The sequence below is a fragment of the Diabrotica virgifera genome, chromosome 6, assembly GCF_917563875.1.
Source record: "Diabrotica virgifera virgifera chromosome 6, PGI_DIABVI_V3a".
Taxonomy (NCBI): Eukaryota; Metazoa; Arthropoda; class Insecta; order Coleoptera; family Chrysomelidae; genus Diabrotica; species Diabrotica virgifera.
Genome location: NC_065448.1, coordinates 202,807,609 through 202,832,306, shown reverse-complemented (window position 1 = coordinate 202,832,306; position 24,698 = coordinate 202,807,609). Strand labels below are relative to the sequence as shown.

Here is a 24,698-nt window from a genome sequence, read left to right as displayed (position 1 = left end):
GGTCTTAGAAAAAATTTCACCCTGTATACGCTTTTTGAAACCTCTAATATGCATTTTACAAATTAAACAAATAGGCAATTAAAATGGCATATTTATTTTTTCCCCACATGATTACTTAATTTTTTATAAAAAAATCAAATTTGACTATGAATAATAATTAAAAGTTTGTTAAAGCGAACCATAGATTTAAAAAAATTTACTTTTATTACAAAAATTTTTTTTTTGAATAAATATTTAATTTATGTTACCACCCAATCAACTGATTTATTCAAACTAGAAAAAAATCAGGCCCGGATTTAAAATTATTTCGTTTTGGTCTTAGAAATAATTTCACCCTCTATACGCTTTTTAAAAACTCTAATATGAATTTTACAAATTAGACAAATAGGCAATTAAAATGGCGTATTTATTTTTTCCCCACACGGTTACTTAATTTTTTATTAAAAAATCAAATTTGTCAATATCGGAATTTTAACCTAAAAATAAAAAAAAAAGATGAAATCACGGTTTAACTCGCTACAACGTTCCATTTAAAAATTTTGTTTTCTGAAATTTTTACAGCACGTATCTCTTACCATTGTGAAGACTATGACAATTGTTGTAGACTTTCAGTCTTCTTCTCGTAAAAGTTATGAATTTTTAAAAATAAAAGGTGCAGTTTCGTGAATTGCAAAGTTAAATCGCAAAAATTAAGTGAAAAAATTTAAAATTTATCTATTTGATCACGTCTATGTTAAACTATAGAGTCCAAAGAAAAGTGTTATGGGGAGTTTTAGACTTGACGTGTTATAGAAAAAAAAAAAAAAAAATGGTGAAACTTTTAATTTTAAGAAAAACGTTGTTTAATTTTGTTTATTTTTATGGTAAAATTGCGATTTTGACAAATTTGATTTTATAATAAATAATTAAGTAATCGTGTGGGGAAAAAAATAAATATGCCATTTTAATTGCCTATTATTATAAAAAGAGTGAGCAAATCAGAAGACCTACCAGGGAAGACACTGCAATGGCAAAACACATCTGCAGTGAAGAACGGCTGAAATGGGCTATGAACACCTTTCAGCCGTTCAAAACACCTGGAACGGATGGAATATTTCCTGCCCTACTTCAACAGGGCCAAGAGGCAATCATTCCTCATATGGTCCGAATCAGTCGGAGCAGTCTTGAACTGGGATACATACCAGAAGCATGGAGAAGGGCCAAAGTCACCTTCATCCCAAAAGTAGGGAAACGGGTTACTACGCACCCTAAATCCCTTAGACCGATCAGCCTCACATCGTTTATTCTCAAAACGATGGAAAAAGCTGTAGACAACTACATTAGAACAGAAATCTTGGAACAGGTGCCATTGCACCCCCGTCAACATGCGTATCAAGCGGGAAAATCCACGGAAACCGCCTTGACACAATTGACTGATGAAATCCAAGATGCTCTGAATAAGAAAGAGACCGTGGTATGTGCCTTTCTAGATATAGAAGGGGCTTTTGACAACACGCCACATGAAGCCGTCAAAAGAGCACTGCATGAGAGAGGAGTAGATGGAATGACCTCCACCTGGATGTCGCAACTGCTATCTACGAGAATCGCAGAAATGGAGACAGGACAAGACACTATCTTCATTAATGTGACCAGAGGCTGTCCGCAGGGGGGAGTTGCGTCCCCACTCATGTGGAGTCTCACTGTGGACAGCCTACTCTGTCAATTGACCAGGGAAGGCATACCATGTCAAGGATATTCCGACGACATGGTCATCCTTGCAAAAGGAAAGTACGAAAATATCCTCTGCGACATAGTTCAAAGAGGACTGAATATTGCAAACCAATGGTGTGACTCGTTGGGACTTAACATCAACCCCACTAAAACCACACTAGTAGCCTTTACAAGGAAAAAGAACCCGAATTTAAAAACCATAAAAATAGGGGAGGATATCGTCGAATGGAAAACAGAGGTCAAATATCTAGGGCTGATCCTAGATAGCAAGTTACTCTGGAATAAACACGAAGAGGAAGTAATACACAAAGCCACTAAGGCCCTCATGGTGTGTAAGAACATTGCAGGGAAAAACTGGGGATGTAACCCACGTATTCTGCAATGGATGTACACAGCAATAGTGAGACCACTAATCACTTATGGGGCAGTAGCTTGGGGCACAAGAGCTAATCTGAACACGACAAAGAAAAAGCTTTCGAAGATTCAGAGACTAGCCTGTGCATGTATCACTGGAGCAATGGGAACCTGCCCCACAGCTGCAATGGAGGTGATTTTAAACTTGACCCCACTGCACATTCAGTTAGAAAATGTAAGGAAGAAAACAATATACAGGATGATCAGAGAAGGAATCATCAGAGAAAAACCTCGATCACTTCAATTTGATCAAACTTGGGAAATGCCCCAAGATGATATGCCGAAGAAATTCAACTTTGTGAGAAAATTCATCACTAAGCTGAGCAATAAATCTGAATGGGACGAAGATACCATACAGAACTTGAACCCAAATGCCATAAAGTGGTATACGGATGGCTCCAAACTGGAAGAGGGAACTGGAATAGGAGTCTTTGGACCGAGAGCCAAACACTCAGAAAGCTTGGGCACATACCCAAGCATCTTTCAAGCAGAAATCCGTGCCATCGAAAGATGTGTGGAATTTAACATTGGAAGAAACTATCGCAGACAAGAGATTGTAATCATGTCGGATAGTCAAGCAGCCATCAAAGCACTGAGCTCACATATAATCAGTTCTAAGATGGTTTGGGAGTGCCTAGGAAAGCTAAATGAACTAGGCCAGAAGAACCTTGTCACCCTCCTATGGGTCCCAGGACACATAGGAATTGGAGGGAACGAAACAGCAGATCAGCTGGCGAAAAAAGGAGCCGAAACCCCATATCTGGGACCAGAACCATCATGTGGGATCAGCAGTAGCGCAATCTTAGGAGAACTAAGAGGAGAATTGGAGAGGGAAAAGTCCAAGTACTGGAATCAGTTGGAAGGATTGAGACAAGCCAAGACAATTCTGGGAAATTATAACCAGAATAGATCTCTTAGCTTTCTCAACCTCAGTAAAAAGAAGATCCGGATTTTGACGGGAATAATGACCGGGCATTGCCGGTTAAGAAGTCACATGAAGAAGCTAGGATTGGTAGATGAAGCAAAATGCAGATTCTGTGAGGAAGAGGACGAAACCTCAATACACATACTCTCAGAATGTCCTGCATTGCAGAACTCCAGGGCCAGATACCTAGGGGCCCATGAAATAGAAGAGGAGAACCTGCCTGAATTGAAGCCCGACGATGTCCTAATCTTTCTTAGGAAAATAGGACTGGAAGAGCTGCTATAGGTCTGAGAAAACATCAGACTCATGGCAAGCAAGGGGGACACAATAGATCCTACGGGTCGCAGTGTACCTATCACCCCTATCTACATACATACATACATAATTGCCTATTTGTCTAATTTGTAAAATTCATATTAGAGTTTTCAAAAAGCGTATACAGGGTAAAATTTTTTCTAAGACCCAAACGAACTAATTTTTTAAAGCCAGATCTGATTTTATTCCAGTTTGAATAAATCAGTTGATTGGGTGGTAAAATAAATCAAATATTTGTTTAAAAAAAATTAATTTTTGTAATAAAAGTTAATTTTTTTAAGATCTATTCACTTTACCAAATTTTTAATTCATAGTCAAATTTGATTTTTGTATAAAAAATTAAATAATCGTGTGGGGAGAAAAATAAATATGTCATTTTAATTGCCTATTTGTTTAATTTGTAAAATTAATATTAGAGTTTTCAAAAAGCTTATACAGGGTGAAATTTTTTCTAAGACCCAAACGAACTAATTTTTTAAAGCCGGACCTGATTTTTTTTGATTAGGTGGTAGTAGTGTAACGATTGACCAAAATAAGAGACACATCGATCTGACCGTTCAAAAATTATGACGAATATAAATTTCTGTCAAAATGCGAAATTCGCCCTGTATATTATTAAACAATGGGAGCAGACACTTTTTAATGGTCATTTGTTATTCCCCTTAGGGGCCTCTATACGAGGTAGGAGTATGTACAGTTCCTTATGACTCACCCTGTATTAGCCCAATAAATGACCTTTTTGGAGTGTAATTTCCAGGGGCAACTCCGAATTGCATGAAAATTTGGATTTAGGTTCTACTTACCCTCCATTTCAAAGTTGAATTTGTGCCGTTGATTGCTTTTACTTGGGGGGTGACATTTACCCCTTCTCGGGGGGTGAAAAACGCGTGTTTAAAATAAGGCCGGAAATGGATAAATTGACTTATTTTAAGCACCTTTTGTTCTATAAAGTTTTTTAAGTAAGTCAATACTTTTCGAGTTATTCGCGATTTAAAATGTTGATTTTTCGACAAAAAAACTACGTTTTCAGACAGTTCTTCCCAAATAACTCAAAAAGTAAATATTTTATCGAAAAAAATATGTTTAGAAAAAGTGTAGCCTATAAAAAAACGAAAAAAATGGTGTACCAGTAAAGTCTACAAATTGAGCAGAAGCAAAGTTGTAGCTCATGAAAAATACGTTCTTATTCATCTAATTCCAAATCGAATAATTCAACACGAGAAGCGATTTTCGGGAAAACCTTATTAAAATTTTTAAAGTATCGAAAAAAAGCTTATTATTTGTTTTTTAAAAAAGTTTACAGCATCAAAAATAAACGAGTTACACTGAAAAAAAGTTGGCCCCTTTTTTTTGGTAAAAAAAAATCGTGAAAACCTCCCTCTATTTAGCACCCTAAATGAAATTAATCGTTTGGCTTTACCATCTATTTTAACTGTATGTGTATTGTTTATATGATCTGTAAGTTTGATTGGTTCGAAGTGCTTATTTTTGAAAACATTTGGTTTTAAAGTAAAAAAAAATTCTAAAAATTTTTGAAAATTTTTATTTTTTCAAAATAACTTAAAAAGTATTAGTGTTAAGAAAAATCTTAAAGAGTAAAAAAATGTAGGTTCTGCTATTATAAATATGATAGTTTCATTTTGTTTCTCCGTAAGACAAAAATTGGTTAAGATATGGCTGTTCAAAATTTGGATACACTTGTGATTAGTGACCCATTCAAGCTTTTTCAATTATAACCCTTTCAAAAATAAACACTTTAAACTGGTGAGACTGACAGATCATATACAAAATAGATAGGTAAGTAAATTGTTTGTAAAGCGGTAGCGATTAATTGCATTTGGGGAGCTAAACACGGCGAGATTTTCATGATTTTTTACAAAAAAAAAGAGGACCAACTTTATTTTGAGCGTAACTCGCTTAATTTTAATGCTAAAACTTTTGTTAACAATTAAAAAAAGCTTTTTATAAACACTTTAAAAAAGTTTAAATGGGTTTTTCCCGAAAAGTGCTTAATTTTTCGGTGATTTCACCTTGAAATATTCGATTTGGAATTAGACGAATAAGAACGTATTTTTCATAAGCTACAACTTTGTTTTTATTTGATTGATAGACTTCACTGATACACCATTTTTTTGGGTCTTTTATAAGCTACACTTTTGATAGGGACATTTTTTTCGATAAAATATTGACTTTTTGAGTTATTTGCGAAAAACCGTCTGAAAACGTAGTTTTTTTGCCGAAAAACCAACATTTTCAATGGCAAATAACTCGAAAAGTATTGACTTACGTAAAAAACTCTATAGAACAAAAGTTGCTTAAAATCAGTAATTTTATTCATTTTCGGTCTTATCTTGAACGTATGTTTTTTCACCCCCGAGAAGGGGTGACTGTCACCCCCAAGTAAAAGCAACCAACGGCACAATTTCAACTTTGAAGTGGAGGGTAAGTAGAACCTAAATCCAAAATTTCATGCAATTCGGAGTTGCCCCCGAAAATTACACGGTATCGTCGAATTTCCCGTTTATTTACTGGGCTGTATGTAGAAAAACGCAATTCAGCCAAAGCTATTGTAAGAAAAGCACATCAAGAATATTGGGATAAGCTAACAACATATATTCAAAATAATATTATACAGGGTATCGAGCAACTCTCTTGACAAACGAAGACTGCAGATTTCTCAGATAATTTTAAGACAATTTAACCCAATTGACCTAGTCCGAAAATGGCACTGAAGGAGCTAAAACTCTTTGAAGATGGCGCCTTATAATTAGCTTTTTAATATCTCCAGAACGCTTCTATCTAGAAAAACAAAAATTAATACGCTTATTTATCTTTCAGAGATAAATCGATTCCATCAATTTCAAATTTCTAGTACCGGTCATAGGCGTCCGTTTTGGGTAGGATAACGATTATTTTATCCCATAACTTTCTTGTCTTTAACTATTAAGTATTTTTGACACTGGATTATTAAATTGTGATATATTCTAGTACCAAAAGTTATTATTGCTTTAGGCCGCTAGGATGTACCGTTTTCTAGAAAAATCAATTTCGAAATTTTTCGTTTTTTGAACTTGAAAAAAATTTTAAAAAAATTTTCAAAAAAGAACGGTGTAATTTACCGATTTAAAGCAAGAGTAACTTTAACTACTAGAATACACCATAATTTAATAATCAGGTGTCAAAAATGCTTAAAAATTAAAGACGAAAAATATATGCGATAAAATAAAACAAAACGGACGCATATGACAGGTACTAGAAGTAATTGAGCCAATCGATTTATCTCTGGAAGATAAATAAATATACCAGTTTTCGTTTTTATAAATAATTTTTTTTAAGTTTTTTCAAATTCAAAAAACGAAAAATATTCAAATCGATTTTTCTAGAAAACGGTGCATCCTACCGACTTAAAATAAGAGTACCTTTTAGTACTATAATACCTCACAATTTAATAATCCAGTGTCAAAAGTGCTTAAAAGTTAAAGACAAAAAAGTTATGTGACAAAATAACCGTTGCCCAACCCAAAACGGACGCCTATGACCGGTACTAGAAATTCGTAATTGATGGAATAGATTTATCTCTCAAAGATAAATAGGCGTACCAGTTTTCGTTTTTCTAAATACACTCACCGGCACAAAATTCCGCCACCCAAATTTTTTTATTAAGTTTGACAATTTATAACTTTATTATTTTGTGCTCAGATTTTCAAGATTATTGCACCAGTTTGTAGGTACATGTATTGACATCATTTGGTATTGTTCCGGTAATACAAAAATTTTGCTTGCGTGGCATTATACAGGGGTGAATGGAAGCGTTGTATTTTTTCCTAACTTAAAAAAATTCTGTGGAAAAATGGAAGATCTGATTTTGTTTTATAGTCCTGTCATATTATCCCAGAGGCATAACTAAAATTTTTGTTTTTTGAATTATCCAAATATCTCTTTTTTGTAAGAGCTGTAGAGAGTAAATAAAAACACTGATAGACTCATAAAATAGAGGTTGGATTGATAAGATTAGAATGGCCCGCATGCATCCCAGATCTCAATCCTATTGAGAATTTATAAGATGACTTAAAAAAAGCTATTCGCCGTCATCCTATGCCTCCAGAAAATTTGGTACTTATTATGGCCTTGGTAGAGGAATATCTGGCTATTCTCCAGGCAAGGATAACAAATCTTTATTCGATGCCAAACAGATTGCGAGCAGTCATTGCTGCAAGAGGTGGACAAACCAGCTATTGAATTGTTTTGTTTTGTTGTTAATTTCGTTTTGTTCTGTTAATTTTAGTGCATTTGTTATTTTTAATTAAACAAACCTTCAAAGCAGTGTTTTTATTTATAGCTCTTACAAGAAAAGAGATATTCGGATAATTAAAAAAAAACTTTGTGATACCTCCGGGATAATACAAAAGGAGTGTCAATCAAAATCAGTCCTCCAATTTTTCCACAGAGTTTTTTAAAGTTAGGAGAAAATACAACTCTTCCATTCACCCCCGTATAATACCATCTAAGCCAGTGTTTCCCAACCTTTTTTGTGCCATGCCCCACCTTAGCCTTTCTTAAATTCTTATGCCCCTTATGTAACATACATATATATTTGGGAGCAAATGTCAATAGCCAGTGTCCCCCAAAAAAGAAATCCTATCAAGAATCGAACAAGCGAGGAAAACACTCATAAACATGAAAACATTTTTTTACAACAATAGACCTTAGTCTGGAGCTCAGAATCTGAATAATCAAATGTTGTGAAGCATGGCTGTGAAAGTTGGATAATGGACTCTGAATCAGCAAAAGAATGCTGAGAATTCCATGTGTACAAAAAGTTACTAACAATGGGGTACTTCAGTGCATGAGCAAACAAAAAGAGGTACTAAGAATAATCAAAGAGAGGAAAATAAAATATTTGGGTCAAGTGTTGAGAGGTGAAAGAAACGAATTACTTTAAATCGTATTTGAAGGTCAAGTAGAGGGCAAAAGATCAGTAGGAAGACTCCAGAACTCGTGGTTGAAAGACCTAAGGAGTTGGTTTGACCTCTCACGCGGTTGGTTAGGGTTAGGTAAATATGAAGATGGAGAGGTTTATTTAATTTGGATATTTAATTTCTATTTCATCAGAAATCCATGCCATCGCTCCTTTTATATTAAATGTTTTAACTGACTGATCATTTTGCAATTCTTTGGGTTCTTCTTAATACTGCATATTTGATATATCAGACAAATCACCAACATTGGCTGCATCATCCACGTTGAAAAATTCATTTTGTTTTAAATCAGAAAATATTTATTTCTCACATTTTCAGTTACCTCACATTTTTGGAGCCGATGAAACTATTCAAAGTTTTTTTTGTTAATATGTTTCTGACAAACTGAATATGGGTAATAAAACCAAATATCTTCGCTTTGCATAGACAAAAGTTTTATTTGTTCCTAGAAGTATTAACTTATTTAATATATTTATGTAGTTCTTCAAAGAATTCGGCTAAATAACTCACAAAAATACTTTACCATCGATTGTTAACAGTATTCGTTCTAATTCGAGCACGTTCTAATTTTATGAAAATGAAAAAGGTCCTATGTAGTAAAGATTTAACATTAGCTCTTAAAGTACGCCTAACAAAATGCTACACAGTGTACTATACTATGGACTGGAATCATGGACGTTAAATGTAGAGACAATGAGACGACTTAACGCCTTTGAAATGTGGACGTATAGAAGAATTATGAGGGTTTCCTGGGTAGATAGAGTTACGAACAATGAAGTACTGAGAAGAATAGGTAAAGAGAAGGAAGTTGAACTGACAATTAAAGAAAGAAAACTACAGTACCTCGGACATGTGATGCGGGGCGAGAAGTATGGCATCCTGCGACTCATAATGCAGGGAAAGATAGATGGCAGAAGAAGCATCGGCAGAAGACGAATTTCATGGCTGAAGAACCTGAGAGAATGGTTTGGATGTAGCTCAAAACAACTATTTAGAGCTACTGCCTCAAAAATTAAAATAGCTATGATGATTGCCAACCTCCGTAGCGGAGATGGCACCTGAAGAAGAAGAAGTTAACAGTATCAAACTGTTCTATAAATATTTTCAAGCAGTTCCCTATTATAGAATCCCACCATCTTACTAGTAAAAGTCTACGTCCTCATCTTGTTCTTCACAAAATAGCTTGAATATACGCTCATATTTGGCATTAGATTTAATAGCATTAACACACTTTAATAAAGTGTTAACTTTATTACGGAATGTAGTACTTCATTTAGATCAGGCGCGAGATGTTTTAGCTACCATAAATTTTAAGCAGGCATTTTTTTGCATATCAAATTAGTAGTACCGTCTGCAGCACAAGATGTAAGTTATCAATACTCCCTCACTGTCTCTCAAAGTTGATTTGCCTGAGAAATTTCTTGTTTTCAGATTTTCAACAAGTTGTTTTTCAATAACTTCACCTATTTCGTCTATTCTTCTACTAACAGTATTATTACTGACTAACATAACTTTTACATCATTGCCATCTTTTTCAAGAACCATTTTAGGAAATGCTAATATTGACGGTTTTATTAAATTCTCTCCTACAGTAAGATTTATTCCAGTTTTAGTGATGAATATCTTCACTCCTTCACTGAAATATACTATTGCATTAAAATGACCCGGGACGAAAAATTTAAACTCGGGTCGACCATATTCGAATTGCCCCCCTTAACAATCAAATTGCCCCCCTGTGGAGCGTGGGCCTCACGTTGGGAAACACTGATCTAAGCAAAAATTTTTTGTTACCGGAATAATAAAAAACGACATGAAAACATGTACCTACAAACTGATGCAAGAATCTTGAAAATCGGAGTAAAAATAAGAAAGTTATAGATTGTCAAACTTAATCAAAAATTTTGGGTTGCCGAATTTTGTGCCGGTGAGTGTAGAAACGTTCTGGAGCCATTAAAAAAAACTAATTACAATACACCATCTTTAAAGAGCTCTATGAAAGAAAAATACAATTACAATACGCCATCTTTAAAGAGCTCTAATTAGTTCCCTTAGGTGAATTAGATTAAATGGTGTTAAAATTATCTGAAGAATCTCCGGTCTTCGTTTGTCGGGAGAGTTTCTGGACACCCTATACATCCGTACCAGCTATCAAGAGACTCATTGATATTCAGCTCAGCGGAATGCTGTTGTTCTAGGTGTAGAATTGCATAAACAAGGGATCATTTCGTAAAACACGTTTATCAGATAAATATTAATGACTCTCTTAAGATGGGTGGTGCTACTTTACATGGGAGATAAGATATAACGTATAAACTAATGCAACAACTTGAAGAAAAATAAAAGTTTATAAATAAAAATAAATCATTAACTTACTTCATTAGATACAAATAAATCAACTAAAAGTGGTGATAACGATGATAGTATTTGTGATACTTGATTTGACAGACCCTCGATGAAGCCAGCATGATTTGGTGACAAATCAACGCTGTTTATTCCAGTTCCTTGTATATTTCCCGCCATATCAAGGCTTACAGTCAACGCAAAAGCTATTATAATTTTAACTTTCTCCTCTGGTTTGGATAAGGTGATCAAAAGTAGTGTCAAGCATGGAAATATGGTACCTAAAAAGTAAACACAGCAAAAATTAAATCAATAACATTCCAGAGAACGGTAGTTCTCGTCAGTGCCGGGTTAACCATTAGGCAAAGTAGGCACTTGTCTATAACTATATTACAATGCATTTAGCTAAGTATGGCAATAAGGGTGGGTACTGGAAAATCTTTTTATTTATCTTCAAAGATCTGTGAAGTAAGTACATAATGGGAAACCACGTTTTGAATACAATTGTTAAAGAAATTAAGGAAGCCAAATACTACTCCTTAAGTGTCGATTCAATACCAGATTTGTCTTTTATTGACCAGTTGACTATTATATTAAGATATGTTAGTTCATCTTCATCATTATCAACAGCTATTCCATCCATCGTCGAATGTAAGCCTCCCTTAGGTGTGTCCATTCATATCTGTTTGCTGTTTTTTGCATCTATTCGTGGCCAGCCATTCGCTTGATATCATCAGTCCATCTTGTTTGAGCTTGATGTCATCAGTCCATTTACCATCAGATGTTAGTTAATCTGATGGTAAATGGTATAAGCCTTTTCTCACATTCATACCCATAAGTAGCCATACTGGAGAAAATCTTTCTTCTGCTCTTTTAACCTTTTTAAGCGACTGTTGCATTGATGTAAACGACATGAGGGTACAATCATAAAAGACTGCCCCCCTAGTCCCCTTACTGTGAATTCAATCCCATTGAACATATTTGGTTCATGAAACACTTACTACGAAAATTTTTTGCTCAATTAGAAATCCAATGAAATCAATTAATTTGTGGTCATCTGATTGAATACAACCAATAAAACCAACATTATACTGAAAACAGATCCCATGGGCTGTTTTCACTCAATCATGTAGCTATGGATACCTACATTTCGTTTCATTTCGATTTTGACATTTCAAATATTCAATATTTCAAAATGTCACGAGTTGGTTGTAATACTGATGAGAATATTAATGAAATTATCGAATCAAATATACCACAGAATACTGTTTACAGTAAAAAATTTGTATGGAAAGCGTTTATGGACTTTTGCAATGATAGAAAATATGAATTAGATGGAAATCGGACGGTGGAAGAATTGTTAATTGCACATTTAAATAAATTGTTTCTGCTCTGTATTTTTTTTTCATAACCAGCAAAAAATTTTCTATCCGAATAACCCTCGAACATTGATAAATGCTCAAAGATTTTTTAACAACTTTCTCAAGCTTGTTGCTTACAGGCAACAGACCTCCGCCTACGGCGTCGGTCTGTTTCCAAGCAACAAGCTTTCGAAATCTGTTATAAAATTTTTTCGAACAATTATCAATGTCCTTGGGTTATTACTACTGATAATAGACCAGTAAGGATCTGTTTTTAGGTGGATGTGGGAGGTGGCATTCAGATTTTTGCGGATAAAGTTAGGTGATAACTTCGTTAATAATAATTGATTTATGCTCCTTCTCAAATATGCCCGGAACATTAATAAAAAAAATAAAATATTTAAAAATTTCAAAAAATTTCGTTTTTTTCTACTTTTTTTGCTTATAACTTAAAAACTGTTCATTTTAGAACAAAGTCCTACAGGAATAAAACAAAGATAATTAAATTTTATATCAGATGCGATTGGTTAAAAATGTCTTAATTTATCACCGTTGCTTCAAAATAGCAATAAATATAAAATAAGGGGGCAAAACAAGCCTGTCCTTATTCAATGATTTTCCATCACTTAGGTTACACTTGGAACCTTCCTAATTCGCTTAGAAAATTTTTGTAATGTGCTAAAACCGTACACCAAATTTCATTAAAATTGACTTACTAGATTTTGCATAATAATTTTGCAATCTAAACTTTTTTAATAAATTAAAATTTTTTAAAATCTTGCACAACAAAAACTAAAACATACAAAGATTTGTCAATTTTTGAAGTTATACTTCTTTACCGGCGATATGAGGGTGAATTTTTATATGTTAAAACCTATGATCCCGTCGCATGCGCATTATAACTTTGTTCTGATTGGATGTTCAAATGACATGTCAAAAATTATTCAATATGGCGGCTGTGGCACAGCTGTACGTAGTTTGATTATTTATGGTTGTTGCGTTTTGAAATTTGTGGGAAAAGAAACAAAGTTAGTTAATAGTTATACTGCCTTTTTAAATAGTTTTCATATACCTATATTTTTGGACTTTTGGACTATTTTGGACAAGGAAAACTCATTCTAATTTGGTAAGTAGTTTTTATTATAATCATATGGTAATTATACATTTGGATTAGGTTGGAATACATATATTTATTTTCTCAAGAATGGGGATTTTAGAGAGAAATCCCAAATTAGGTCCGATTTTTATTTTTAAATTATGATTTTTTGGCGTAGATTTATTTATCTAGTAGGTATGTAATGCTTTGATTTACATACTTAATTTGATTACCAACAAAAGTTCTAATCTTCATCTAATATATTGTTTTCTTACTGTTTTGTTATATTTTAATATTTTCTTCCACAAAATTTAAACTACATAATTTAATTATATTCAAAACAACTGTCAAACAGTAAAACGTTCAGTTACCCTATTTTTTCACATGACAAATAATGTGGAATTGGACGAGTGAGTCTAGGCTTCGATTACGAATCAAAGCGCCCCGAAATTCACGGGTTCGATTCCCGATGCAAGTTTTAATTTTTTTATTTTTTTATGCATTTTATGATTGTAAGTATATTTGTTATATAATTTTTTTTTTCAGGAAATGCGTATTTAAAATTTTTGCCAACAAGTATTATCGTTCAGAAATAATTTTTTCTTTGTGGCATTTTTCAATGTGTTTGTGTGCGTTTTATTCTTTTATTTTTTTAAATTTTTGGTATTGTCTTAAAAATCACATAATATGTAGTAGAAGTATAACTTCTTACGTGCGTACAAAGTACACACACATTCTTTTTTTACATATAAAGAAGTACTCCACCTATCTAATGCACTTTACAGAATTGAAATCGGATTATTTAAGCAGCCTCAGCAATGTTTTAAAGTTATAAACAATTTTTTGGCTTATAAACAAATTAGTCTGTGGCCAGGAGGGGCTGCTACGGGCTCCTTTATTTAGATGGACTTACCCAAGTTTTTTTATGTATTTTGACCCGTAGAACACGAATTTTTTGGGTAACAGTTAATCCGGATGTCGATAAGATTGTTATAAACAAAGAATTTGAGGAATTACATAAAATCGATTTTTCGCAAAATAAAACATTTTTTGTATTTCTTGGGTAATTCTAAGCAAAAACTGTTCCTGCAAGTTTTTTCGTAGGATGCATAGTTTCCGAGATAAACGCGGTGGAACTTTCAAAAAATCGAGAAATTGCAATTTTTGAACGCGAATAACGTTGATTAAAAAATAAAATAGCAATTCTGCTGACAGCATTTGAAAGTTTAAGTCAAATTATACCGGTTTTAATTATTTGCATTGCTAAAAATTAATTTTTTTATTATTAAACAAAGCTATTTGTTTATAAGCCAAAAAATTGTTTATAAATTTAAAACATTGCTGGGGCCCCTTAAATAATCCGATTTTAATTCTGTAAAGTGTATTAGATAGGTAGAGCACCTCTTTATATGTAAAAAAATTAGCCAACTTCTAAATGGTCTACTTTTTGTTCAGAAAGATTTTAAAAAATTAGAACTTTTTTAAAAACATTTAGATTGCAAATTTAATTGGCAACATTTATTAGGTCGATTTTAATGAAATTTGATACAGGATTTAAGTATGTTACAAATAATTTCCTTAGCGAATTACTAAGGTTCTAAGTGCCACCAAAGTGGTTAAAAAATATTGAATAACAACAGACTTATTTTGCCCCCTTATTTTGTATTTATTGCTATATTGCAGAAAAGGTAATACCTTAAGACATTTTTTACCAGTCGTATATCATACAAAATTCAATTATCTTTTATTTCTCTACGACTTTGTTCCAAAACGAATCGTTTTAAAGTTATAAGCAAAGAAAGCAGAAAAAAATCGATGTTTTTCGAAATTTTTAAATATTTTAATTTTTTTATTAATGTTCCGGGCATATTTGAGAAGGAGCATAAGTCAATTATTATTATTACTGAAGGTGTCACCTAACTTTATCTGCAAAAATCCGAATACCACCTCTCACATCCAAAAATAGACGTTTTTTCGCAGATCCTTACTGGTCTATAAGTATATTGTACGCAATAGTTACAATAATACAGCAGTTTGACAAACATCGCAAGAAGCCTTGAATACTGCTACTCCTGTGTGGAATGTGAAAAGTTACTGAAGAATGTTGGATGCGTGAAAGTCGCATCGTAGCAATTAGCAATTAATCCCGTCATCATTTACAATCCAAATGAAGGTACCAACGACAGTGATTATGAGTATGGATCTACCAGGGGCGTAACAGAGGCCCCCGCAGCGTGAAGCTTGCGGGGGGGCCCAATCGCTTAGGGGCCCATCTTGTCATCTGATATCATGTAAAAATCTGTTATTGTTATATTATTTTACGTTGTGTGTTTAAAATTAAAAAAGTAAATTTCTAAATAGACGTATTTGTCAAGTAAATCATCTCATAATATCTAGAAACTTAATCCCTTCCGGCCTACCAAAATTTTATGGTAACGACAATAAACTATAATGCTTTGTACTTTGTACGTGACTATTGAAAGATTTGAGAATTGCAATTTGCCGAAATGGGGTTTCTCTTTAATCTTTACCTACGTTTAGTATTTCGATACAATTATCCAGAGGCGTAACAGAGGCCCCCGCAGCATGAAGCCCCAATATGCCCCATCTTGTTGTCTAATATAATATGTAAAAATGTGTTTTTTAAGCAGTGCAGTATTCAAAATGAAGTTGTCCATCCGAATTAATAAAATTGTAGATATATTCGCTGATAGTAGATAGTGCACGAAGAAAGTTGTTCATCTCACAGAATAATACTAATGTAATCATTTAGTAATTTTTGTTCTATTTTATTCTATACCAATAAAGATGAAAAATGTAAGTCGTCATAGACAATGCATGAATACACCAATAGCTCAGTAAATGACAGTTTTGGAGTGAAATTATCAGCGTCACGACGGACGTATTTGCTTGACAATTTGGATTTAGGTTCTAATTACACTCCACTTCCAAAGTTGAATTTATGCCGTTGGTTGCTTTTACTTCGGAGGTGACACCTCTCTTTGGGGTGAAAAAAATACGTTTAAAATAAAAAATAAGTCCGGAAATGTATAAATTGACTAATTATAAGCAACTTTTGTTCTTCTATACAGTTTCTTTATCTATGCTAATACTTTTCAAGTCATTTGCGAGTGAAAATGTTTATTAAAAAAATCAACGTTTTCAGACGGGTTTTTCGCAATAAAGCAATAAACAAATACTTAAAATAACCAAAAAATGAAGCAATTTTCAGGAAAAACTCTTAAGACTTTTTTTAAATGTTTCAAAAAAAAGCTTTATTTTTATTTTTTATAAAAGATTCTAGCACCAAAACTATACGAGTTGCGCTCAAAATAAAGTTGGCCCCTTTTTTGTTAAAAAAAATCGTCAAAGTCTGTCCCTATTTCGCACCCCAAATAAAATTTATCCTTAGCGCTTTACCATTTACTTTAAATATTTATTGTTTATATGATCTGTAAGTCTGACGGGTTCAAAGTTCTTATTTTTGAAAAAAAAGTTTTAAAGGTATTTTATTTTGGAAAAATGCCTTTTTTTCAAAATAACTTAAAAAGTATTAGTGATATGAAAAATCTCAAAGAGTAGAGAAATATTTATAGGTATGTCTTTATAAATATTTTGGTGGTTTTAAAAACGTGGTTTTTTCGTTGAACAATAAACATTTTTACTCATAAATAACTCGAAAAGTATTGAGTTGACCACTTCTGTGGTGACACTGAAAATTACACGGTATCGCCATATCTTACGTCGATTTACTGGGCTGTAACACATATAGGTAGTATTTGTTACACATGTCGCATTGGGTAATTTTTTAAAGGGGGCCCCATTTCCAATTCTGCGGGTGGGCCCCGACGGAGTTTGTTACGCCACTGGGATCTACCTAATTTTTGATTTTCTCAATTTAATAATTGTATATTATTTCTCTAAATACCTACCTACGTTATCAGTTCAAATGACAGTGCTTCAAATATTGGAAGAATTAACTATGTATTATATTAACTTTCTCAGCACAACGTTGGTTGTTTAAGTCAAATCTTTCATCCCTAATCCAAAATAGTCGTAAATTCGTGAAATATACTAGTACGGTATGTGGCAAAATAAACAGTAAGTACTGAAATTAGTATGCCTCAAATTTGTATGTGCCATGTGCCGAAACGTATTGAGTGGTTTTTGAACGTTGTTGTAACGTTTGTCAAAATTATGTTAATGTTAGATACTTCAGGATGTTTCTCAGTTTTGCAGAAAATTTTTTTTATAGTGGAGTACTATTTTCGGCCATACGGAAAATGTCACGAAAATGGTCTAAGCTTAAATACACCAGGGAAATAAGGCAAAAATATACCATGTTCGGGACACTTGAGCAGCCAGGTTGCAAATGGGTTTTTTGCGTACTATATATCTAGTACATTATAAATACAAAAATGCCCGTCACAGTTTGGACGAGAAATTTATTAACAAATAACGATCAAAAATGGAAGTTTTTTCGTTTAAATCGCTACAGGTAAAAATAGTGTAATTAAATATCTTATTTATAATATTTTTCTTTTAGCAGATGAGCCAAGGTTTCAAATAGCGCTTTTTGAATTTTGGTCCGATCATTTGTTGCTTCGGATATTGCAAAATAAAACCAAAATTTCGAAAATAAAAAATTTGCTATAACTTTTGCGAAAATGAATTTAAGACTTTCATATTGCACGAAAAGTTGAGTCAAATAGTCCAGACAATGCACAAAAATTTTAAGACGATTCGTCAATTAGTTTAAATTTTATTCAATTTGTTTATCTCAAAGAGCTTTTTTTTCGCAATGTTATTGTTCAGAAAATAATAATGATATAGCAATTCTGTGAAAAAAATATGAAAGAAGAATAGTCTTGTTTTCAAAGCATTTAAAAAAATCATTGAAAAGTCATTTTTCTCACTTAGAAAATATTTTACTAAAATAGAGTCATTTTTGGCTTATAAACAATTCGAATAACTTTGTTAGCGTTGACTGTTGGCTAAAATTACAATAGGATTTGAAAAAATGGTATTTTTATACGAATTTTCAAAGAAAAATTTTTCACCTAGGTTAATTACGGTCAAAGTTAGCCACTTTTTTTATTTAATTGACGGCTACTTTGTTTATAACAATTAAGCAACCTAGCTTGAGCTATTTTGAAGTTGAAGATATATAGTTTATGTGTAAAAGTTTGAGTAAACTTTGAACCTCAACAGAGTGGTTAATAAAGTTTTAAAAATGGCGTCCGAACGGAATTAATTCGTGGTCGGTGGAGGGGAATTAATAAAATCCGTGGACTCAAAAAATGAAACTGATTCTGCAAAAATATGCTGCGATTAATATCGCCGGAGCTTGTTGACGGATTTTGATCATAATTTTTTAAATTTCTATGTACTCGTAGTCTTATAGAGTACGTTATGTACACACATCCCCACCTAACATTACAAAATATTAGGGGGAACTCCCCTTGTCACTCAGTGATATGAAAAATAGATTACGAGCGATTCTAAGACCTACCGAATATACATATATAATTTCATAAAAATCGGTCAAGCGGTCTCCGAGGAGTATGGAAACTAACACTGTGACAGGAGAATTTTATAGATGTAAATATGTAGATGGCTATTAACAAATAAGGGTTGGTGATAAAAGAATGAAAATTAAGGGTTGTATGTATTTTTTAATTCTACATCATATAAAATTAAGGTATATAATTTTGTCTAAAAAAATTTAAAAAAATGTCAGGAGGGCAGCCCCCCTTATAACTTATGGGTATAAAGAATATAGGATATACGTCCTATAGGATATACGCGTAAAATTTTATAAACATCGGCCAAGCCGTTTCAGAGTAGTATGGTAACTAACACTGTTACAAGAGAATTTGATGTATATAGAAGTAACTGCGAATTAAATAATAAAAGTGGCTAACTTTGAGCCGAATTAACCTAGGCCAAATTTTTTTTCTGAAAATCCGTGTAAAAGTACAAGCTTTTGAAATCCTAAAGTAGATTTACTCTATAGTCAATATTAACAAATCTATTCAAATTGTTTATAAGCCAAAAATGCCTCTATTTTACTAAACTTTTTTCGGAATGATCAAAACTACTTTTTAATGATTTTTTTAAAACTTTGAAAACATAACTATTCTTCTTGCATGTGGTTTCCACGGAATTGCTATGTCATTATTATTTTCTGAACAATAACATTGCGAAGAAAAGCTCTTTGCGATAAACAAATTAAATAAAATTTAAGCTAATTGACGAATCGTCTTAAAATTTTTTGTGTATTATATGGAATATTTGACTCAACTTTTCGTGCAATATGAAAGTCTTAAGGCCATTTTCGCAAAAGTTATAGCACATTTTTTATTTTTAAAATTTTAGTCTTGTATCGCAATTTCCGAAGCAAAAAATGATCGGACCAAAATTCAAAAAGTGCCATTTTAAATCTTGGCTGATCTACTAAAATACGAATACTCTAAATAATTTATATAATTACCCTATTTTTACTTGTAGCGATATAAACGAAAAAACTGCCATTTTTGACCCTTATTTGTTAATAACTAAATTTCTCGTCAAAACTGTGAAGGGTATTTTTATATTTATAATATATTAGGTATATAGTACCCAATAAACCCATTTGCAACCTGGCTGCTCAAGTGTCCCGACAAAAACCTTATTTCTCTGGACTAAAAATCAACAATGGTTTCAGCAGGACGGGATAACTTGTCACACTGCCAGCGAGTCTCTTCGAATACTGTGCGATCATTTTTGGAGCTGCGACTCACCAGAACTAACGCCACCAGATGCGTACATATTGGGAATGCTGAAGGGGTCACCGTCTGCCATTTCGGAATTGAGGACTAGAATTAAAGATTTTTTCGTGCCAGAGGCAGTGGCGTAGCTGAAGATTGGGGCCGCCCCCGCGACAATTTTTGTGGGCCCCGTATTATAAACGTACCGACACCAAATAATAGTATAATTACTAAAATATGTGTAAAAGACAATATTTGGCCTTTCTTTAATAATTCTTCATCCGTTAATGCTAATAGATTTTTTGGGAATAGACACGAAAACCTATTATACATGTCTCTTCATTGAAATCATTAACTTCATAACTTTTTTTGCTGTAAGTTATTTTTTCGTCGCAGCTGAGCTCATCGTAAAATTTTTTTATATGTTTTATCCGTTTATGTTTTTTTATCATTTTATTAGTTGCAAATTTACAATTTACTCTAATTACAACACAGAGTATTTAGCAAATAGTAGCAAAGTCTTGAATCCTGGCATGCTTTGGGCACCATCCATCGATGGTTCTCCAACACACCTAATCAGTTAGGTCCTCTGGTCATGTCCTTTTCAGTCTTCTTCCCACAAGTGGCGACTGGTAGAGTTGCTGAATAGTTTGACTTTCATGGGCGGAATTTCTTTCTTGGGCTTTGTTTGCCTGTAGTTTAATAACATCTTCGATGAATGGTATCCCAAGGTCATTATGGATAGTCATATTAGAAACGTACCATGGTGCATTCGCTATCATCCGCAGCGAATTTGATTGAACAGTTTGCAATATTTTAGTGTTGCTCGGTTTGCTGCAGCCCCATAACTCTACACCATAACTCCATATCGGCTTTAGTATAATTTTGTATAATAATACTTTCTTTTCTAATGATAAATGGGATCTTTTACCTAGCAGCCAATACATTTGTCTGACTTTTAAATTTAGTTGAGCTTTCTTGGTTTTGATATGGTTCTTCCATGTCAACTTCCGGTCCAAATGGAGTCCCAGGTACTTGACATCTGATTTTAAGGGGATAGGAATGTTATTAATATGAACCTGTGGGCAGTCGATCCTTGTTGTTGTGAACGTAATTTGTGAAGACTTTTCACCGTTTACTTTAATCTTTTATATCCGTTAATCCGTTTATGTTTAAATTCTGGTATAGGTAATAACCCACTATTCTGTTATTCCTGCTGCTATTGCTAAAATTTTGGAAAACGAATTTCTCATTTCTCTAAGATTATCACGAGTTTTTTCAAAAAGTTGAAGGGCGACCGTTAACTCTCAGATTGCAAAAGTTTTGATGTTAGGTTAATAAAGTTTGAGTATTTTAGATTGAATAGTACAGATTATAGGATGCACAATGAACATAGAAAGCTGTTTTTTCAATGTCAGTTATGCGCCTTTGTACGCCTGATTATACACCACTCATAACGCTTGTCCCAGCATACCCCTTTGTACTTCAGTTGTGTATGGAAAGGTTTTTTTTATTTTATTTACAAGAAAAATTTTATTTACAAGGCCGCCTGCACTTTGGTCCAAAATGCGAATAAATCCCAAAAAACTTTCAACAACTTCTGCTTTGGAAGATACATTATTTTCATCGCAAGTTAGTTTTACATAACGGAAAACAAAACTAAGCTGATCGTGTTTTGAAATATCTTGAGTGGTATCAAGAATTATTGAATAAAAACAACTTTTTTAATTAAATTGATCAATTTATTTTCAGTTTCTTGAGCCAGCAAATGTATAACTTCGTTTTGAATTTGGCGCTCAAGTAATTTGTTTTTAAGTTATTGTTTTTATCGATTAATTTAGCTGAAACAGGATCAGATTGAGCTAGTAAAAAAATCACTGACAAAAAAATCCCTTCTTGGGATTCACTTTTATCTTAACTACCAACTTGTCCACGAAACGCTAAATTGTACCCGGAAAGGTTATACTCGCTTTACACCAACAATAAATTGATCAAGAAATTGACGAATTTATTCAAGGCCAAATTTGACGTGTACAAAATGTATGGTTTGTGCTATAAAGCACAATTTGAACTCAAATTTAAACCACAGATCATCTAAAGTGTTCTGTGATTTTACCGTGAAAATGAAGAAATTTGAAGAAATAAAACATGGCCTATAATAGAACATGTTTCATGTTTTATTGCGTCAAATTCCTTCATTTTCTTTTTATTCACGGCAAAATTGGATGTAAAATTGTGTTTTGTACACGTCAAATTTGACCTTGAAGAAGTTGGTCAATTTTTTCATCAATTTATTGTTGGTGTCAAGCGGGTTTAAGAGTTACGTCAATTATCCGCTTCATTACTTCCTTCCAAATTCCCTATTTCGATGCTTATTAGGAAAACATGTTTTGGTCCCTAATTTAAAGAAAGCAGAAGTATGAAGCTTAAAGGCTTTAAGGGGCCCCTCCTAACTTAGGGGCCCCCGCCTTGCGGGCCCTGCGGGCCTGTAAGCTACGCCACTGGTGGCGGATCTAGACATTTGTCTTGGGAGGGGAAATTTGCTTTAGGGGGGAACTTCCAATGAAAAACCAACCAAAAGACATAAAAAAGATAAATTGAAACAGACTGTAAAAAACCATAAAAACCAGACCACAAAAAAGATAAACTCAGATTGCATAAAAGACATAAATGATAACTTATAGGCATTAAGTTCCCTTAATTTTCCTAACTAGCGTGTTTATTGGGTTGAATTTTTCTATCTGTGGTTTTGGTTTCATGTGAGCTAATATATTTTTATATTTGAACAATTTTTTTTTAATTTTGGACCTTGTTAGGGTGAAAATTTCCTCATTTTCCCTTCCCGTAGATCCGCCACTGGCCAGAGGGCATCTTTAACATCTGTTTTATCGGGAACGTGCGTCGTCGTGAATAATGTTTGCAAGGCTATATCATGTATTATAGATATATAAATAATCATAAATACTTCAATATTCATTTCAGTACTCTTTATTTTGCCGCATACTGTAGATATCATATGCAAGTATGGTGGACCTCAATACTACTTAGTAAGACGTGGACGAAATATAACCAATAGAGAATAGGGCTAAGCTACTCTTCTGGAACTGCAGACGAGTTGTAGGTAAAACCTGGGGATTAAAATCAAAGGCAATCTCTTGGTTATATACATCAGTGATACGATCGACAGTTACTTATGGTTCAGTGCTTTGGTGGAGAAAGACGGCTTTGCAATCTTGTGTGACCACTCTCACCACCCTACAAAAACAAGGGCTTGTAAATATGACAGGAGCATTGAAAAATACAGGAACGGCTTCATTAGAGGCTATCACAGGTCGCTTCCGCTGGAATTATATATTTCGGCCGTAGCCTTTATGACCCTCCTAAGGGAGCGTTTAAGTATTACGTAACGCAGGTTGGGGGTGGGGGTCAAAAATTGCGTTACGCAATAGTTAAACGCCCATTACAGTGCGGTACGCAGGGGGGAGGGGGGTCAAAAATCTTCAAAAATCGCGTTACGTAATACTTGAACGCTCCCTAAGAGTCAAATCAATATGGGTGCCGGATCATGAAGGGGTGCATGGGAACGAACGAGCAGATATGTTGGCGAAACAATGCTCGAGAGAAACTTTCGAAGGCCCAGAACCTTTCTATCGCATCACTAAAGATGATACGAAAAACGATGTCCAAAATGGCTAATAAAGAATCATCAAAAGAGAGTTTCTCAAGGAGCAAATCTAGACTAAAAAAAATAATCAAGAACATTGATAAAAAACTCTCGAACAGTTTGACAAACCTCAATAAACGAGAGATCAAAACGGTCACTGAAATGGTGACTGGACATTGGCGTTTAAGAAACCACCTATAGTGCAGTCACTGAAGGTTTTCACCTCCGATTTCGTTGAACCTCAATCGATTTTCATGAAAATTGGTGAGTAATTAGAGGATAACTCAAGGAATAAAGGTGACATGATGCCAACTTGCGATTTTACCCTGGGTGTGGATGCCACCCCTTCTCGGGGGTGAAAATTATTTTATTAAAAATAATACCAAAGTCCATAGAGGGACAAATTATAAGCAACATTTGTTATATAAAGTTATTAAAATAAATCAACACTTTTTGAGTTATTAAAGACCAAAAATTTTATTTTTTCGTAAAAAATGCATGCTTTAAATCGGTTTTTCACGTATAAATCAAAAATTATCAGTTTTTACAAAAAAGTTATTATTACTGAAATTGAAGATAATAAAAAATTTAATACATTCCTTACATAAAGAACTAAACTAATGTTAGTTCAAAGTGAGTTATTGGCAATTGAATGTGTATTTTTTTCGACGAGTACTAAAATCTAAGTATTCAAGCTTTATTTTTTTTTTTTTTGAAAAATGGCTTTGGCAGAGCCTCTTAGCCAGACTTGTTTCTGATTGATTGCAGATTCATAGTCATAAATTTCTTATAACATAAGTACATTCTACAGTTTTTTTCTAAAGTTTTTTTTAATATATATTTTAATTTGTGCGAAACACTTTTTTTACTTCTTTTTTTTTCTATTCTTTTTTATTTTTGTTCCTTTTTTTTTTTCTTTTTTTTATTATTTTTTTTTGTTATTATTTTATTTTGTGTTTTTTTTAATATTTTTTTAAAATTTTTTCAAACCACATTAACAAATTATGCCTATTTATTACATATTACGTTTACAACTCGTATTTACATAATTTAACATGTTTATAAATGAGATCAAGAATTTCCATATCATTTGTAAATATTAAAGTATTTAGGTTTATTGGGAAAACATTTTAAATCTTTTAATT

The 24,698-nt window shown here is 33.1% G+C and overlaps 1 protein-coding gene across 1 annotated transcript in view; it reads right to left on the bottom strand.

Annotated features, from left to right (window-relative positions):
• The window catches only part of LOC114332225 (putative inorganic phosphate cotransporter), a 74,779-nt gene that overhangs the window by 9,669 nt on the left and 40,412 nt on the right, over positions 1-24,698 (bottom strand). The window contains exon 6 of the mRNA XM_028281986.2: positions 10,717-10,964. Coding sequence (XP_028137787.2) covers positions 10,717-10,964 — 248 coding nt within the window. The remainder of the gene's footprint in view (positions 1-10,716; positions 10,965-24,698) is intronic.